Raw genomic sequence first — 21,195 nt, forward strand, 5'->3', positions numbered from 1 at the left:
CCGGTTTGCCGCAAAGTGAGCCCAAAATGTCTTGCATCCCAGCAACATCACGAGGTAACGTTAAATATTTGGATCGTTCAAGAACAAACCTTGAACCCACCTTTTTGAGCAGAAAATCTTAGCAAGGAACGAGTATGGTGGATATCAAACCTACACAGACAAAATAAACAACCTCAGGTACATCAACAGTGTTCAACGCCTTAACCTTAAGCTAGTGTAGCAGAAGAGAAAAAATGCTGACTAGAAGTTTGTTGAGGATGGACAGTGAGAAAAGTGGATAGAATTTAGCTATTAGACAAGTTAGGAAAAACACGGTGAAAGAAATCATGTCATACCTGTATCAGCTAGAGTTGAAGCCATTTATAGTGGATGTTGTTGCTCCTAGGGAGGGTACAGCAGAAACGCAGGATGGTGCTTTTTGTATTTCAATGAAGGGTTTGGGGTTACGTGTATCAAACCAAACCTCTATTTATATAATGCCAAGAGCCTGTCTGTGGGAAAGCGTGGCTAAATGCATGTGTGTTAAGTGGCAGTCCGCAAAGACTGATGAGGGACGATATTGTTTGCCCAGACTTGTTTCTCGTTTAGAAAATACTACATTTAAACAACATTTCCTTAAACGCAGAGAGTGTTGTCACTAATTAAGACCGCATTGGCTACGTGGCACTTTACTTTACTCACATGAATTAAGCACGGTTTTCCCAGAGACAGGCTCGTCCTATATTGAACAGTTAACATTGACATTAAATTCATTCATGCACAGTAGCTGCTTGATCAAGCTAGCTCAAAATCTTAATATTATTCATTGAGACCAAGACATTTTACTGCCTGCCAGTACAAAGATGGATTGAATAGAAATTAACTGGTTCAGGGTATTTGGTTTGTACTTCAGTAACATGTTGTTAAGTTTTTAGGTGATAACACCTGACTTAGTATCCACTATTAAATAATTGTTGCAGACATTGTTCTACACTCATCAAAGTATTTTTTTGGGATGTAATATAAAATGTCATAATATTAAAATGGCCACGATGCAAATTAGATAAGTCATATTATGTTGCAAACATGCATTATTCAGAGCAAGTGGTAAACATCATTAAGTTGTACGAGAATATTTTTACAAATTCATTTTTTTTCACGGGCCATATAACAGTAATTTGTGGGGGGGGCTTAAATACGGAAATAAGAGTTCCCGTGACGTTTGAAATTAATGTATCAAATAAATGTATTTTTACAGCAACTGCAACTTGCCTTTTTGGCGATCATGCAAAGTTTGCAAATCCTTTCCGTCTTATGTATACATTTGTTGCTAGATTACGTAGTTTCGGATCTATATCAATAATTGTAGAAATAGAGTATTTTATAGAGTAACCTATTGTTAAATTCTTAGATGATGAAAAAAGTTCATGTTCATGAACATTTTGTTTGAAGTTTGTTTACTTTTTTCAGGATAATGGCATGTTTATTTAGTATACCACTGTGCCAAAATATCCATTTGTTATGTTCAGCGTTGTTTATAAATATACTTGTTAATGTGCAATGCAATGTTTACAGTAAAGTTGGCAGAAAAAGTGTTGAGATGCCTCAAATTGCAGACTTTAAATGTAACAATATTAAATAGTGATTATAGGCCGTTAATTTGTCCCCCAGATGTAAGACGAATATTCTGTTAAGTTTGAAAGATAGGATACAGTCATAAGAAAGTGTATTCATTTCATGCATAGTAATTGTTTTATGTTTTGATGTTATGTGTAGTTGATATTAAACTTGTGTTCAATGTATTATTTCACTCATGTGAATAATCATAGTAATAGCACATACTTATGAGCGCTATACTATTTAATGATGTTACTACGCTGGTGGCTCAAGTAAAACTGTATCAGTCTCATTGCTTGTGCTATTTCGCGTCACTCTCGAGGCTCGCATCTCGTGTGATACGTCATTACACAAGTCACTCGATTGATACAAACTCTTGGAACAATTGACTAGCATAATATTCCGCATATAAATCTGTTTTGTAAATGTCGACAACTAAAGTACTTCAGCTTAGGTTTAAATAAAAAAATAAACGACACATTGTTAACTAAAATGTTATCAATTGTTTCGTCGGAAAAATACTGCAGGATATTTATGTCAGGAGTACCAACACAGAAAAATAAAATCTTAACATCCTTTTTCTTGAAATGAAAATTAACACATTTAGATTTAGAAAATAATATGTTATTCTAATCTAGAAAGGTATTTTAAATAGGTAACGTCTTCTCACGATGAAGTATATGCTTAATTTGAAATACTGGAAATAGAATTAACGTCGTGATACATATATAGTATAATAAAGCATAGTAATTTTTAACAAAACCCATATCATAAGATTTGTATATACTCACTTCATGTTGACGAAATGCTTATTTTTTTAGAAAAAATACCGTGTACAGTCAAATTAGTTTCTGTTGATTTTCTTTACAATTTATTCAATGTATATACGTACTTATGTATAATACTGTAAATTTTGTATAACATTCAAAGTATCATGCTTTAACACTTAATACCACTTCTTTATGTCGGTCATTCAGCCCATTGAGCCGCATTCTGGGAAAATGTGTCTTAATGCATGTTGGTTAAGTGTCGTCACAGATTGGCAGTCCGCACATGCTAAGTTGGGACGACAGTTATCGCTTTAATGTATTTTTCATTTCCAAAAAGTATCTTTTTAGCGAAATCAAGTTTTGGAAAGTGTCGTCGATGATTACCGGTAGAATGTTATGATTGCACGGGCTTATCTGGGACGACACTTTACGCACATGCATTACGTCCCTTTTTCCGACAGGGCGGCTCATTTAAAAGTTGCTAAAAATCAGAATGACGACAGTTCCCTAAGCTATATCCTCATTAGAGATTGTATGTGGAACCAAATCATGTTAAGGCGATAAATAAAACCAGAACCCTTTTTTCTGAGTTGTATTTACGTGGTCCAAATCTCCTTTTTCAATTATCAACGCAAAGACCAATAGCACTCCGCTGTTTTTAGTTTATATATATTGTTTCCTTGAGAGAGATATGACGAACGCTAGGCCGACACCATTCCCACTGAGTCACTGCGAAATATAAGATCATGTTTAAGGACAGTTGGACAAAGATACAGAAATTAAAGACAGACCGGCTAGATACATTTAAATTTAGACATACGCATAGTTACTTCTGTTCTTATGTACTGATGTGTCAGTATCATATCAACAGTATTTTAAAGCACAAGTACACCGATCAAAAAATCCATGCGAAAAAACATAATTTCCGATTGATGGATATGACACTTAGTCACTGAAAATTCTTTCATTTTTAAGTAGTACATTTAGTTATGTTCGTGTTTATAAGAACTTGGTGCGAAACGAATATATATCCATTTATACGCAGGGTACGAACTCCGTGTACTTACTCGATCTACTCCAGAAGCGACATCAGCTGTCGCATTAATAGAAACAAGAAATATCAATAAACATCAGAAAAATGCTTATTGAGAGAGTTTACTAGAAACTTCGCAATTGGTAATTTTCGAGCCTTTTTAGCTCACCTGAGCACAATGTGCTTATGATGAGCTTTTGCGATCGTCTTTAGTCAGGCGTGCGTTGTGCAGCGTCAACATTTGCCTTGTTAACACTCTAAATGGTTCCGGTTCGTTGAAAAACATGACCGCAAGGGTCCGGGAATTTTTCCTTATATGGCAAAAACTTGTTAGCACTCTAAAAGTTACAGTTATAGTTCACTTTTCATGATACTTGGTCACAACATTTGTTCTAATGCTATCTTGGGCTGCAAAGAACAGGTCAGTTCCTTTATGTCTTTGTGAGGTGAGCGAATGTGTGCCTTTCACGCCATCTTGTTGTTTGACCAGCACGTGTTTTAATGTTTTGAAAACGGTATCGTGTCCATTAGATGTGATTTCTGTAAAGTTTGTTTGAAGTCTGAATGGGCAGGGACTTTAACCCATTTATGGACTATCCAATCCTTTTAAATTGGATCAATGTTTTTCCAAAATTAGGGATGTCTAGTATATTTATTTCCATATTTAGAATATTGCTTACAGAAATTCCTTTAAGCAAACAGCGCAGACTGTGATGAGGCGTCGCATCATGCGGCGTCTCATCTGGGTCTACGCTGTTTGCCAAGCCTTTTTTCTAGACGCTGGCTTATGGGTTAATATATGAGTTTCGCTCCGAGTAAACAGGGCTTAAAGGGACCTGTTCACGTGTCGGTAAATTGACAATATTAAAACAAAATATTCAGATTCGCAAACTTTCATTGTAGTTCTCATAGTGTGAGGGAACAGTATTACTGAACATTTACCATGCTCTAAAATATCCGTTACATGCATCTTTTGGCGATTTAAAAATCTGCAAAATTATAAAGCGTTGCAACGCGAAACGATTAAATGATTTGGAGAGTTCTGTTGCTGTCGTTATGTTTTGGGACACTACAAGGATTGCTTATATAAAGCATAAAATAAATCACAAATTGTATCAGCACGGATGGCCGAGTGGTCTAAGCGATAGACTTTTACTCCAGGGTTCAGTGGTTCAGATGAAGGTAACTTTTTCTTTTTTTAATTGTATTCTTGTTGTTTTTTTTTACTGGAGCTTTTTAGATCAAACGTTTACATTTTTATCAATGTAAAGCATTTAATGACAAACTTCAATACTTGCCAAATTCTGTGAAAAGGCCCCTTAAACGCAGGTACGTAATAAGTCGTCACAGAGATTAGCCTGTGCAGTCCGCACATCCTGATGTTGGGCATTACTTTCCACCTTTATGATATTTTTCTATATTAAATCGAGCCGCGCTCTGGGAAAAAGGGTCTTAATGAAAGTGCGCAAACTATCAGGGACGTCACTTTCCGTCGTAACTTGATTTTAGTTAAGATAATAAAATACTTATTTTCAACAAAAAATACTATAAACGCAGGAAGTGTCGTCCCTGGTATGGGTGACTGCACACGCTTATCTGGGACGACACTTAACGCACATGCATGAAACCGCTTTTTCCCAGATCTAAGCTTAATTATATAATTTGAGAGCACCAGGGCAAATTGTGAGTTATATAGATATTGTGTTCTATCACTTTTTTTTATTAAGTTTGTAATTTAAATTGTCTACGATATTATATTTTCTATTCTTATTGTCTATACTTTGTAAAATTAAATAGGATTTATTTTAACATTCAATAAAAGAGGCAAAACGAAAGTTTGACTTAAAGAGCGCCTGTACGACGTCATTTATTAAATTCTGCTCTCAATTAAAACTTATATTAAATATTAAAGATATATGTTGTTGGTTATGTGGTAAATATTTTATCACTGGTATAAATACAATTTATACGAAAATTTCACACAATGGCGTCATGGCGGCCATCTTTCTCGACAGGAAATGACGTCATTATTTCTAATGACAAGGAAGTCACAAGCCTAACGTCCGATTTTGCTGTAAGAAGGGATATATATATACATATTTATATATATATATATAATATATACCTGAACTGGAAAACTATACATTAAGCGCATATTTTATGTCTAATCATATAAATAAATTATTCGGTCCCAAGCACAATCTAAAATGATATAGGCCGTGCTCTGTGAAAAAGGAGTTTAATAATTGTGCTTAAAGTTCCGTCCCAGATTAGCATGTGCAGTCCGCATAAGCTTTGCAGGGACTAACCTTTCCAGCTAAACTGGAATTTTGCTTAGAAGAGACTCTTTAAACGAAAATACATAATAGCGGAAAGTGGCGGCCCTAATTAGCCTGTGCGGACAGCATAGGCTAATCTGAGACGACACTTTACGCACATGCATTCAAGCCATTTTTCACAGAGCACGTCTCATATGTATTGTTCCAAAATGAGAGCTTACAATTCGCACTTGAAAAATGTCCATTTTAATTCAGCCGAAAGAAGGCATAAAGTAGTCGCATCGTTTCCCGTCAGAGTTTCCCGCTTCTTGTGCGGAACAGATATCTCAGAAAGTATTGACTGGATTCACATAACTCAGAAAGTATTGACTGGATTCCCATAACACAGACAGTATTGACTGGATTCACATAACTCAGACAGTACTGACTGGATTCACATAACTCAGACAGTATTGACTGGATTCACATAACTCAGACAGTATTTACTGGATTCACAGTACTCAGACAGTATTGACTGGATTCACATAACTCAGACAGTATTGACTTGATTCACATAACCCAGACAGTACTGACTGGATTCACATAACTCAGACAGTATTGACTGGATTCACAGTACTCAGACAGTATTGACTGGATTCACATAACTCAGACAGTATTGACTGGATTCACAGTACTCAGACAGTATTGACTGGATTCACATAACTCAGACAGTATTGACTGGATTCACATAACTCAGAAAGTACTGACTGGATTCACATAACTCAGAAAGTATTGACTGGATTCACCTTACTCAGAAAGTACTGACTGGATTCACATAACTCAGAAAGTATTGACTGGATTCACCTAACTCAGAAAGTACTGACTGGATTCACATAACTCAGAAAGTATTGACTGGATTCACATTACTCAGAAAGTATTGACTGGATTCACATAACTCAGGCAGTATTGACTGGATTCACATAACTCAGACAGTATTGACTGGATTCACATAACTCAGACAGTATTGACTGGATTCAAATACAATTACTTTATGAGCCTCTCTCAGTGAAAACTGGGTTTAATGCATGTCCGTTCAGTCCGCCTTTATGGATTTTTCCTTTAAAGGAACTATCTTCCAAACGAAAATCCAGAGGCCGTCTGTGGTTAAACTGTGCAGACTGCTCAGACTTATCTTGGACAACAATTTTGTTTCGTACCCACATACAAATGCACATGCATTAAACGCCGTTTTCCCAGAGAGTTATTAGACATGCACTAAATGTTCCAAATTTGGACGGTTTCTCCCGGCGCACTGCCGGTCAAATTGGTCCAACATCGGTGAATGTAGTTTCCAATACGAATTATATCAATTAATTCACGTTGCATTAATGTTTTTGCATTAGTTAGTCCATGCTCAGTGAAAACATATTATCTCTTATATTTCTGATAATTTTTGTGAAATCAAAGTTCGTCGTTTTGTTTTGACAAAAGATAGGAGACATATAAAACTATCACTGGGTCTTTATGTCTGGGTCGGTGGTTTGAATTAATGGCCGGTTATGATTAGCATGCCGTACCAGAAGTACACTTTCTTTTTTTCTGTGCGTGATTTGTATATGTTTGTTTTGCTGTTTTTTTTTACTCGACGCTCAACGCTTGTCCGCCATTGTCTGCGGAAATTTGGTTTTGAGGTTCCGACACAAACATTCAATTTTGCGAACATAGTTCTATTTAAGCTTAATATAATTGATCACAAACATAATTTGCAAAACATATTAATATATAGTGCATGCTTGTACACATAAATGTCTCGTTTTCCTGTATTGCGCGCAATTATGCAGATTTCAATATACATATTAACAAGGGAAAGCACTTCGCATTAATGACTTCGTAAGCGCACTACGATAGCCTCTCTTACATCAAATGTTCGCTTTTTACAAACATAAATTAATTATTAAAAACCTGACAGAGGCCAATGTTTGCAAAACATCGTTGTAACTTCTTCAGATTATATAAATTGTTAAATGTCATTTTTTTTAACAAAATGTTTTGAACAAAAACAATTACACAACCAGATAAAACATCAATAACACACACTGAAAACTCGACCCAAACTCGTCTTAAGCCCTTTTAACACCGTGATCTGAACGCATTCTTGGGGCATTGACTCAACCATCACCACCACCATCACTAAAACAGCCGCTAACTACGACTCCAACACCAGTTGCCACCACAACTAACCCCATCACGTCCGCCGACTCAACCACACCACCAACACACCGCAACTTCACCACCACCACTATAGCATCACCACTATAACCACAACAACCATCACCTACCCCACCCCTACCTGCCCAAAGCTAGAGCCGCCACAAACTCAATTACCTCCCCCGCTTCTGATATCACCACAACAACTTCCACACTCCCACAACCACCACCGCATATCAATAGTCACCACAACAACGTCAACCGCTATCGCCAAAAACCACCTCCACCATTATCACCATCACTACCACCACCCCCCCCCCCCCCCAACCACCAGCACAACCATCACCCCCTGTTCTTATTCAAACCACCTCCAGCATCAATTTTACCACCATAGCAAAAACCACCACGACCGCACCCCGCCCCTCCCCACCACAACGAACACCCACACCAACAACTACTTCGCGCTTTCGAGCATTGTCATAATAAAATGCATTTCTTACGAAATAAATAGTGTTCCCTTTTATTAAAACTGATGCTCTTTACAAACGAGTTCATGTAATCTCTGAAACATTGGCCTTTTCACAGATTTTGGCATGTTACGAAGTTTGTCATTAAATGCTTTAACTTGATAAATGTAAACATTTGATATAAAATGCTCCAGTAAAAAAATCAATAATAAAATATAAAAAAAAAAGAAAAAAAAGGTAACCGTTAGCAGGGCTCGAACTGGTGACCCCTGGATTCTTGGAGTAAAAAGTCTGTGACTTAGACCACTCGGCCATCCTTCTGTATATACCATCAGATGTATTTTATACTTTATATAAGCAATCCTTGAAGTTTCCCAAAATATAACGCAACAACAGAACTCTCCAAATTATTAATTAGTTTCGCATTGCAACGCTCTATACTTTTCGGCGCTTTAAATATTCAAAAGATGCATATAATGGCTATTTTAGAGCATGGTAAATGTTCAGTATTACTGTTTCCTTACAAATATCATAACTAAAACAAAACTTTGCGAATCTGAAACACCCAGGACAGAGGTTGACAAAGGTTTTCATGGAAACTGATAGCAACACCATAATAAGTGGTTCATGATTGACATGTGTCAATGTGCCCTCTTTCACATAATCATCGACTTTGCTTCAACCAGAAACCGTCAAAAATCTCTGACAATTATTACGGAAAAGCGTGATTGAGAACTTTCATTGTTTTGTCAAACCCGGTCGTCTTGATAAAGTTAAGATCGATTCTCCAAAAATTAAATTGGTGGCGGATCTACTTGCCGGAAACTCATGGCTGCAGCCTAAGCAGCGAATTGGAAACCCGTCACGTTAATTAGGGTTCCCGTCACGTTAATTAGGGATCCCGTCAGGTTAATAAGGGCTCCCGTCAAGTGAGCGGAATCGAATTTTTATTTATTCAAGAAAACGAAACAACGAGTAAAAAACTCTGTCACCCGATCGAAAGTAAATGTTGAATTGGCAAATATTGTTCCTGATGGTACGATATAAATGTAGAATAAAATCATGTTGTTATTGGTCAGTAAACTAGAATATCACTTACCTTATTTTTTATTTATCAGACATATTTAAAAATGTTTCTTTTAGTCTTGTGTTTGTAAGCATTCAAACATATTTTAACATCTAATTTTAGAGGGGCCGTCCAACAGAATTTGGCATGTATTGAATCTTGTCATTAAATATTTTAAATGCTTTATATTGATAAATTTAAACATTTGAACCTAAAATATCCAGTAAAAAATGCAATTTAAAAAAAGGAAAAAAGTAACCCTCAACAGGGGTCGAACCACTGACCCCTGATGTCCTGGAGTAAAAAAACTCCCGCCTAGACCACTCGACCATTAATACTCGTGCTTAAAACCGGTGAATTTTGTAGCTATATAAGCAATCCTCGTAGATTCCACAAATATTGTTTCGCGTCGCACGACGGATTATCTGTTGGACGGCCCCTATAAGGGCACTTGTTCACGGTTTTGTAAAATGAAGAAATTTGTGTCATGATTAAAAAAACAACACATACATAATATTTAAACAAGCGAAAGAATACTGATGTCTTAGAAAACTGTTTAATAATGCGTTTCATTATACTCGTGATTCGAAATCGGCAAAATAATAAAATAATAAATCGCTTGTAAAGCTTTACTCGATTATTTGAAGAATGCGTGTAGTCCTAAAATACGGTTTATAATTCGGTAATGAATATAAAAGCCAGCGTATCTCAGTGGTAGCGTATTATCTTTTGCTTACACTGGGCTAGGTAGGATTCGAATCCCGGGACAGAAATATTTTATTTAATCTTTGTACTTGCTGTTGTAATTAGTTATGACTATTAAAAACAGTATGGTTTTCTAAGTACATGTTTAGTTATTGTAAACATATTACATGCCAATTTTCTAAAAGTTGTACTGTGTAACTCAAAACATTTTACCAACTGAACACGAACAAACAATATTCATTCAATTGAAAAATATGTCTCTGGCGGTCATTCTCCCATGTGTCGACGTAGAAATCCCTCAACGGAATTCGCTGTTTGCTGCATCAATTATTCTAGACTCATTCCGTACCTTATACCGAATAATTCTCAGCATTAATATCGCTGTCTTCAGGTCGACTGGACAGCTGACATATATATAATATCCGTTATACACTAATTTAACCTTGGGGCGGTTTTTTGTTAGGCTCTTTCGCAAAGACTTAAGTCTCGCGATTGTATTCAATCACGAAGCAATTTAGCCTCTTTCTGGAAAAAAAACGGGGCTTAAAGTTTCGTCGAAGATTAATCTGTGCAGTTCGCACTTTCTTCCTATGGATTTTCGTGTAGAAGAGATTCCTTCCAACTAAAGTTTCCATAAAAGCGTAAAGTGGCCACCCTGGTTTGCTTGTACGAACTAAACAGGCTAATCTGGGACGAAACTTTGCGCACATGCATTAAGCCCCATTTTCTCAGATCGCGGCTCAATTGTACTTGTATACTAAACAGAACTGCTAACTTGATACATAAAGTATGCATTTCATACTGGTATATTTTCGGAAAATGTCAAACCTTGCAAATAACTTACAATCGCACTTGTCCGACTACCGGGTATATATTTTTAACAACATCATGGGATAATGAATTCGCCAACAGAATCAATATACTTTATATCAGTAAAACAAATATATTCGCAAACATTAAAATATTGCTATAAAAGCCAAATTTTAATTATAAAACAGTTAACACAATTAAACTATAACTTCGTTTGCGTGTATATTTGTATTGTAAAATAAACAAGTTATGGTTGAGCCGCACTCAATGAAAAACGGAATTTAATGAATGTGCGTAAAGTGTCGTCACAGAAAAGCCTGTGTTATCCGAAACGGCTTATCAGAGGCGACACTTTGCGCTTTAAAGTATTTTGCATTTAAAGTAAGTCTCCTGCTAATGAAAATCCAATTTATGCGGAATATTAATACGAGTCTGCTTCCAGCATTTTTCTCTTGCGCGTTTCAGCCGAATATGTCAATGTCTGGCTCGTGTCATTGAATTAGAAAACGAAGTTATTTGGGTTTATTATTTTAAAGCAAAGTGGTTACAACTGAGTGGCTATAATTTATGACGACACTTTTGCCAATTGAGATTTATTAAAATGTAGTTATGCTTAAAACGCTACGTTATTTTGCGAAAATTACCACACTTTTTGTATGTTCTTTAACTGTTGAGGCAATTGCACTTTACCGGTACGTAAAAAAGAACGGAAAAGCGTACCCTAATTCTTACCCGCAACACCTAACATCTTACACCAAAGGCAACAGCTAATAATCCTTTTTATCCTATATATTTCCTTACAGTAGTATCGGGGGCTACCGCCCCCAAACTCCCGCTTTGTCGATAATGGTAAACAACTGCGTACAGGTAAAGTGCAATCTAGCCTTAACTGTTATATACTACCATATCATAATCAGAATATGCTTCACATAAATTAAATGCAAATAGATAAATTGTCGCTCATCCTAATGTTTGAAGAAAAAAAGTAATTCGTTGTTTATTAACAAGTAAAACGTCGGATTTTTCCGTATTTTATTTGGTTACATGCAACTATACTATGATGCAATCTTGTTCAAAGCAACTTGATATTGTCCCTGAAGGTTACCTTTAATGCAATTGCGTGAAATATCGTCCTAGATTTCGTATTTAATAGAATGTTTCGTTTAGAGGAAGTCTCTTATTATCTAAAAGCAGTCTAGGCGGAAAGTTCCGGCTTCATTGGCTCTACTGCGGACGGCACATGCTTATCTGGAACGACACTATACGCCCACGCATCAAGCCCGGTTTTCCCAAAACGAAGATCATTCATTAACCGATATGTAATTACAACCTCTAATATTCTTGGTAGGAGGCAGTATGGTGCCAACATTAGTATTTAACAAACATATATTGACTGTGAATATATTTTCTGCGAGCGATATTGTCAGTGAGCACATTAATCAAAGGGGCAAACGTGAATATTAATTAATTAACTCGCCTTTTCCCATGATTTTCTAGATAAATCGATTCTAGCGTTTAGATAATTATTGACGCGATGCTTAAAGAACCCGATGAAAGAATCTTATAGTATGAGTGAAATCAATAGATGTCTTGGGATATTAAATTGAATTAAACTTTGCTTTATAATATATATGGGCCGTGATCTGTGAAAAGGGAGTTTAATGAAAGTGCTTAAAGTGTCGTCCCAGATCAGCCCGTGCAGACCGCACAGGCTAATCAGGAACGACAGATTCCGCTTTTATAACATGTTTCGTTTACAGGACAAAACTTTCCGCCTAAACTGGATTTTCGCTCACAAGAGACTTTTTTCTAAACGAGAAATACAATTACAGTGGAACAAGTTGTCTCCTATCAGCCTGTGCGTACTTCACAGGCTAATCTGGGACGGTACGTTAAGCACATGCATAAAACCGTTTGCTCAGAGCGTGGATCAAATATGACTTGTTTTGTAAAAACTGGGCATAATGCATGTGCGTAAAGTGTCATCCCAGATTAGCCTGTGCAGTCCGCACAGGCTAATCAGGGACGACACTTTCCGCTTAAACTAGATTTTTGGTCAAAAGAGACTTCCTTTAAAAAAAAATGCCATTAAAGCGGAAAGTGTCGTCCCTGATTAGTCTGTGCGGACTGCACAGGCTAATCTGGGACGACACTTTACGCACATGCATTTCTCTGATTAAGTACATGTTATTGTCCGTGAACATGTTTCGGTCGCTCCCACATTTGCGGTTTGTCGCAGGTTGGCTAGAAAAGCTAGCGTCCAATATCCACGAGCCGTACGTCACTGACAGCGGCCCCAGCGTCAAGACGTTCTACATAACGGCGCTGTACTTAACGTTCACCTCCCTCACCAGTATAGGGATCGGCAACGTCCCCTAACACCAACGTCGAGAAGATATTCTCCATTTTTGCTATGTTGCTTGGCTGTAAGATTCTATTTGATCCGTATTTACCTTTGAGCCTCGTTCTGGGAATATGAGGCTTAATGGAATTTGAATGCACAGGCTGATCTGGGAACTTTTAACGCTTTCATGGCATTTTCCCTTTTAAAGGAACTGTCTTGTTAGCGAACACCCAGTTAAGTAGGACAGCGCGAATTCAATAAACCCCGTTGTCGCAGAGCCTACCTAATGTTTAATACAGAGCTATTTTATTTCGCATTATATCTGAAAAAAATATCATATTTTGCCACAGAATGGTTCATACATTTAGAGATCATTTTATTATTATATGATATACAGTAGAGCATTACATTAACTAATGTTACGTCATCTTTGTATATGTCTTTAATTCAAACCGGCTAACGTATATGTTAGGAAACAAACTCGTTGAATCACATATTTGTTACATGCCATCAACAATAGTATTGTGTAATTAACAAGTCATAAATTATACACATATTGTGACATAATTGTCTTCAATTTTACCATTTGTTCAAAATCAACAGAATGCTAAAACTTTAAGCGTGCGTTCCGCGGCGGCCAAATTTACTAAATGACAACATCATTTTAAGTTTTAGTGCTTTTTGTAATGTATTTAGATTTACAAAAATAAAAGTTCTTTTGTTAGGCACGTGTTAATGTTATTTTTATATTTTGCCCAATACGATGAATCACCTGCAACAATATTAAGTGGCTTAGCTCCCTTAGAAACACTATTTCTCGGAACACTATTTTCAAACAAGAAATATCTTTAAAAAAGATATACGGCGTTGATTGTGGTCGATGTTTATGAACGATCAAAAGTTATCTCTATGAGATAAAAAGTAGCGGATGCCTTTTTTCTGCGCAGTTCTTAGCTACATCATAAGCAAATCAATTACGGGGTGTTGCGCCAGATTTCGTGGCTTATTTTGCTTTATGTGATATTATTGCTCAGATATCTATATTTACAGAATAGAAAAACACAAGAAACATGAAAATAAACGAGTGCATATAGGTCAGCCGGCAATACTCGAATCTTATTTAATTGCATAATTATAGTATAGTGAATTATTGTGCTCATGCTTAATAAACTGGTCTAAATGGATAAATATTTCTAATTAATTTTATCAAAATTGGTCCTTATCATGCAAATGTTGAAACCATATTAAAAATCAATGATTGACATACCACAATAATATCGCCGAATATCTTTATTTAGTATCTTTCTGATCAAAACAGACTTCAAGTGCACAAAGTTTACGAGACGGCGTTTATATAAAGATTTCTGCAACTGACCGCAAACTGACCTTGATACCTTGCGGATTGGAATGCAATGCATTACAGTCACTACGTTATTGTCAGTAAGACCGGTGTAACACAATGATCGCAACCCCTTCTGTGAACTCCGGTGATGAACTGTATATAAACTCTGACTTTCACAAATGGCCGCGACTTGACCCGAAACCTCGCGAGTTGAAATGCAATGCAAGTAAGTACTAAATATGACAACATAGCCTTTAGTATAAACGCTTTTGCGCTGGGTAATTCTCTGAAAATAAAAGGTGAACGCACAAACTGTATTTATGTCGAACATTGATTGTAAAACTGTTCTATCTATTGAGCCTTTTTATTAGAGATAAAATTGTTTCATGCAGTAAAACAGTGTTACAAAGACGCGGATATGTTTCCAATGTTCTGGTGTTATACTCAAATCAGCCAATGGAATAAATGAAGTGTATTCATTCGTACCTAGCCGCGGGAAATTTTATTTGAGTATTATTGGACACTTACAAAGGTCAAGTCAGGGTGAAAAGCTGGCTTAATACAGCTTACGCCGAAAAAAAAATCTTTGAAATACTATATTTGGAAACGATATTTTTATAAACACTGTTTTCGCCTCTCATAACAGCTCTTCTAAGCGCCGCTATCTTTGGCACTGGTAGCTCGATTATGATGAGAGTGGAGCTGGGATCGGACGAATACCATTATAAAACCCAGAGCATCAAAGAGTTTATCAACTTTCACCATCTGCCCAAAAACCTCGCTTCGCGTCTACAAGAGAGCTTCAAGCATACGTCGGCGTATACCAATGAAATCGACATGAACACAGTATTGGGAGCTTACTATTTTTAAAAAGAAATGATTTATAAGTGCAGAGAGGTCGTTTAGTTGTGTGGGGATTAGAGGGCGGAGTATTTACAATTTACCTCCGCCCACTCCGAAAAAGATGTCTTAACGTGCGAATTTTATAACCGCCCACCCTATAATGTTAATTTAAAACTTCGAGTAAGCGGTGGTGATGTTCCTTTAAATGTCCTCATATAGGATGTCCAACCCTTATAGCCGGACGTGGTATTAACCCCTCTAAATTTGCCTCATATGTATTCTTTAGTTCTTAGTGGTCCGTTTCGGCGCATTTATCTCTAAAATCTTGAAATATTTTTGAGGATCAGGAAAATAAATGAGAATTTTAAAATTGCACTTGCAGATTGTTAAATCCTATTGACTTATATCTTAACTGTTTGATAAGCAACGTTATGTCTATAATTTATTGCAAAATGTATCTTTACTTACAGTAAGCGTGTTAAAATTCTGAACATATGTTTTTTATAAAATATTAATTTTCGAATAACAAACAGGCAAACATATGGTTCTGTTCATGCAGGTTTCAAAGAGTTTTCCGGAGTGTCTGCAGGTGGATATCTGCCTTCATCTCAATCGGAATCTGCTTAACAACTGCACCGCCTTCCAGAGAGTCTCGGCAGGTATACATGGCGTTCTTATTCCAAGAATCTAGCCAACTTTACATTCCCAAGGGTTTGCGGTTACATACCATATTGGTTACAAACTCTCCGCAGCGGTTACCCCCTTTTACGCTTTAAAATTTCCTCTATTGGTTTATTCCTCCTAATTGTTTCCGGACATGTATTGAAACTCACTTAATGTGTTAGCCACTCCTCTCAAAGCTTTCTTATCACAATTTGAATCCTTGCGTGATGATGGTGATGATGATGATGATGGTGGTGATGATGATGATGATGATGATGATGATGATGATGATGATGATGATGATGATGATGATGATGATGATGATGATGATGATGATGATGATGATGATGATGATGATGATGATGATGATGATGATGATGATGATGATGATGATGATGATAATGATGATGATGATAATGATGATGGTGATTCTTTCTCACTTTAGGTAAGGACGCCTTTTTCGGAGGGGACGTTCAAGACCTGACCAACAGTGGGAAGTCTCTGTACTTTGTTCGCGCCCTGACCTACTGCAATATCAACAAGATCGAGCTGTCTGTGCTGAAAGAGACGCTTTATACGTACCCGGAGTTTGCACAGGAATTTATGGGAAAGATACAGGATACATTCAACCTGAAACGGGTGAGTGTGGTGTTGCCTTGTTACATAGTCAAAGCACACATTAAGCTACACACTTGCATCTAATTTAAACTGTGTCCGTTTTCTAATGGCTTAAATAGTGAAAAACATTGGTGCCAAAAACTATATAATCTCTATGTTAACTAGAAATCAGTCAAAAACCAACACCTTTTACTTTGACCAGACTATATAGCAGATTTTTGGCAGATCATTTAGCAAATGAAGTGTGAAACATTACTTAATTAAAAAGTAGGTATTTAATGCTTAAATATGTAATGAACAAATAAAAACACTTTCAAACTTTGTGTATAACTGCCCAAATCTGATACCTAATTTATATTTTGTAATACCCGGAATTTCATATAAAATATGTCATGATCAGTTAATAAAATAACTATACGATCAGTTCTTGAGAACTGTGATCTGATTTCAGTAGAACTCCGATATGATCCAGAACAGGATAAAGAAAATAGTACTTGTTGTTCTTTTCTAAAGCAAATACTATTTTGGACATACAGGGTGTGTTGACGGAAACCCAACGGCAGACGAAGATGGACGACGAAACACTCAAATTTATCCGTCATAAGAGACCGCACATGCAATCGAAAGGCAGACGCCATGTCTATGACGCCGGTGAGTGGGTTAATTAGTTTTGAAAACTTAAAAAATGCCATTATTTGTTGTTTTTGATTTTGTGTCTTTTGTGCTGGTATATTTGTATGGCAGTAAACTTTCCACAAGATAAATGACCCCACGGTTTATTAACTGTTTTCCTAAGTGCCGGTTGGTCTATATTTATTTGTCACAATTTTGTGCTTTTTAATAGTCGCCTATTTATATAAATGTCTCAATTTATTGTTTTTGACACACACAAAACCAAAAACAAATGTCGAACATAAATAAAAGTAATAAATGACAAAGGTCTTATTAGGCAAACAACCAATTCTTATCTAATTGTTTCTACCACTACCGGAAACAAAACCGTGCATATTATTTGCCAAACTATTCAGACCTCACGACCGGTAGATCCGGCTTCCGTAAAAAAGCTCGCCATTAGACGGCGCCTCCGTCGTCTGACCCAGATGACGACCAAGCGTCTCGGGCGATCGACATTTCACCGGAACAAGCGTCTAGTGATATCGACGTAGAGTTCGTGGATAGAAGCAACCAAGGTTCGGGAAGTTCCCTTATAAAAGATCACAAAAAGTTACCCGCCTCGCTGTCGAAAAAAATGGGTTAAATGCTTTTTGTGTCGCCTCGGATTAGCATGTGCTGTCAACACAGATTTAAGGGACGCCACATTTCTACTCAACTGGATTTTCGCTACAGAAAAATACATTTGAGCAAAAAATCATATCAGCGGACCGCACAGGCTAATATGAGACGACACCTAACGCAAATGCATTCTTCATGAGCTATTGAAATGTCTATTTGTTTAAAAACATTCTGTCCTATTTGTAATTAAAAAAGGCAGTGTTCTGTTTGTTAAAATTGCCACGTGCTCCAACAGTCGACATGTGCATCCACAGTTTCCCGTAAATGCTGCAGCAATAATAATTTGGCCGTCCCTCAACTTAATGCAACAGTATTTCACTTTAATCTATCGATTGTTACAATATTAATGTTTATTTTAGAAATATACGCTTCTATTGACGGTATTAACCTTTATATTTTTTAAGTCCCGTTATCGTCGTATACTGCTGCCGATAGTTTGAGACTCCGGATCTACCAGAAATCACATCCGCGCATGCGCAAAAAAATACAATACTGTTCTGTGAAATGCAAATGTGTTTAATACCAAAGCAATATTTTGGAAAAATTGTTGCAGTTTATTTTATTACCGGCCCTGATTGACCCTATCGATTTCATCCTATTTGACTTTTTAGTCATTAAAATATATTTTCGAAAAGTCAAATCTAACCAGTATATCCTACTAAACACCCACAGTGTATAAAGGATTCACCGTTGATGTCTGCCCATGTCACTTCTAAGACTAAGCTTTTCAGGTGTTTTACACGAATTACGATTTTAATATCAGCTTGGTAAAAAACACTCAATTAATCTGGTCAGACAGGAATGTGTCAATCTATTAGACACTTACTGTTGATACCTAATCTGGTCGGACATGAATGTGTCAATCTATTAGAAACTTATTGTTGATACCTATGAAATCTTAAAAAACGAGGGACACTGTCACTGTCAAATAAGTTTCTTAATTCGTCGATTGTATTCACGATATATTTATGTATAAAAAATCTACTTTTTTACACTACAAATGATACTTTTTTTCAAGCGGGGCGGTCTGAGAAATCACCATACCAATCGCATTGGTTCGTTTTACCATCAATTGTTTTGTTGCATTTGTTATGCTGTTTTTAAATGCAGATTACAAATTAAAAGTATGAATGACAGGTGTGTACAACAAGCTTAATTTTTATAAACTAAGAACAAAGTAATAACTTGAAAACCTTTCACGTCTGGTAAGACTGAAAATGCCCGTATTTTCTTCGATCATATATAAGGGAGATAAATGCAGTAATGACTTGATTGATTCTTTCTAGCGGTTTCCTTCTCATTGAAATTAATGAAGTTGAAATACCAAATATGTATCGAACACGCTTGTTGAAAGCTCGATTAATCTAGCACAATGCGAGCTTTTTGTGTTTGCATGTGTTGGTTAGAGATTATCGGTACTGAGAGCGGTTCATTCAGCATAACTTCATCAAAATAACTTACCAGCAATGTTTAACATGGGACAAACCATGTCTCTCGTAACACCCGTCTCCCTATCGACATGGTCAATGTCACACACATATGTCAAAGGTTAATTTTCGGTATAGATGTATCGCAGATGTTGACAACGTAGCGCGCAAGTCTTGTTAACACTTAAGAGGTCAACAATCAATTATGGGCATGATGGTCATTGTTACCCTTTTTCTCTTGTTTAAAGCAAGGATATCTTCCGGTTTCGTTATAATTTAAATGAGTATCGTTCTGATAAAACTGGGCTAAATGCTTATAATGTATATGCGTAAAGTGTACTCCCATATAGTATGCAGTCTTCGCATGCTAATCAAGGACGACACCTTCCGACTAAACTAGATTTTCGTTTAGAAGAGCCTTTTTTATTCTAAAAATTTAATATAAGCGAAATGTTATATCCCCGATTAGCCTATGCGAACTGCACAGGCTAATTTGGGATGCCAATGTACGCACATGTTTTTAAGCCCAGTTTCCCCAATGCGAGGATCAATTAAATGAGTGAATGTATACATGTGATATACTGCAGTCAGCGCTTTGACATGTTATATCTTTTCCTCCGCAGTCATATCGGTGTCCGACGAAACCGGATGTGTGATTGCATCGTAACCGGAAATGACGTCAGAATATTGGGATGACATAGACCGGAAGCTGAATGTTCTATCAATGTAAGTTAACTGTTTGTAAATTATTTCGTTAAAACGCCAATTTTGGTATGTATAATTTATTTTCACAGATCGGTTTGTTCAGTGAATAATGGTATATTAGAGCGAATCTAATAGATCCGGATGACGTGACACTATATGATTTTTCTGCGTATCAAAACAGGATGCGGTCATAAATGTCAGCGAAAAAGCATACTGAAAAATCATTATTATTAGTGGGACGTTAATGTTCGATGATTTCGTTTTTCGACCGATCCACGAATTAAACACAAACACATCTGTAAATGATCGACGCAAATCCTTCTTTCTTTTTGCCAAATTAGAAATCAATCAGTTCACTTGTCCACGAAACAGTAATTTTTGGAAAACCTAAGACATTACATTCCGACATGTATAAATGAGTCTACACGGAAACTCCGATGTTTATGAAGATTTCAACCTGAACACAAGTCCTGTCATACATTAAATCCTCTTTTTCACAGATGTCATTAATACAATTTGTTAAGAGACAAAATATACTTAATCTATATAGGTCGCATTTTATTATGTATAAATAAGGGTATATTAACAATATTCATCAGAACATTTGCGTTTATACTGCTACCAAACGACAATAAAATACATATTTGTTCTTCAATAAAGCAAACAAAAACAAAAATACAACAACGGAAACATTTTTTACTGTTGATCAATTAGACTTTAAATCTTAGAACGGGTTTACTGTAGATAAAATAGTTTAACTCCTCAAACCACACACACTTTTTCAGACGAATGCATAAGTTCGAAACCCAACTCTGTGATACCGTTGACAATATACTGCTGTTACTCGGTCACGTGCCGTCAGTACCTAGCAAAAACGCAAACGTAACCACATAACGTAGCACCAAACAAACATTCTTCAAATTTAATGCGTACGATACAATAGCTTGATCGAAAATGCTTTGCTTATTTTAGGTATTTCTTATTTGGAATTATTATTGTAACGCGGCGACAGTTTCAGAAGGAAATCAGTCAAAGTTATTCAAACGC

At 36.4% G+C, this 21,195-nt stretch overlaps 1 protein-coding gene across 1 annotated transcript; it reads left to right on the plus strand.

Annotated features, from left to right (window-relative positions):
• The first annotated feature begins 326 nt into the window (after positions 1 to 326).
• On the plus strand, positions 327 to 17,798 carry LOC127875533 (potassium voltage-gated channel subfamily H member 7-like). The gene is made up of 7 exons (XM_052420564.1): positions 327 to 411; positions 13,153 to 13,266; positions 15,246 to 15,445; positions 16,002 to 16,101; positions 16,551 to 16,744; positions 17,260 to 17,374; positions 17,752 to 17,798. Exons 1-7 carry the CDS (start codon positions 327 to 329, stop codon positions 17,796 to 17,798), a joined length of 855 nt encoding a protein of 284 aa, XP_052276524.1.
• The last annotated feature ends 3,397 nt before the right edge of the window (positions 17,799 to 21,195 follow it).

This window comes from Dreissena polymorpha, chromosome 1, assembly GCF_020536995.1.
Source record: "Dreissena polymorpha isolate Duluth1 chromosome 1, UMN_Dpol_1.0, whole genome shotgun sequence".
NCBI lineage: Eukaryota > Metazoa > Mollusca > Bivalvia > Myida > Dreissenidae > Dreissena > Dreissena polymorpha.

What these genes read in the sequence shown, in the direction of transcription:
- LOC127875533 (XM_052420564.1), top strand. Translation starts at nt 327, where the DNA reads ATGTCATACCTGTATCAGCTAGAGTTGAAGCCATTTATAGTGGATGTT. An exon ending in ATGAAATCGACATGAACACA is followed by an intron (nt 15,446 to 16,001) that starts GTATTGGGAGCT and finishes CTGTTCATGCAG; the next exon opens with GTTTCAAAGAGTTTTCCGGA. An exon ending in ATACATTCAACCTGAAACGG is followed by an intron (nt 16,745 to 17,259) that starts GTGAGTGTGGTG and finishes TTGGACATACAG; the next exon opens with GGTGTGTTGACGGAAACCCA.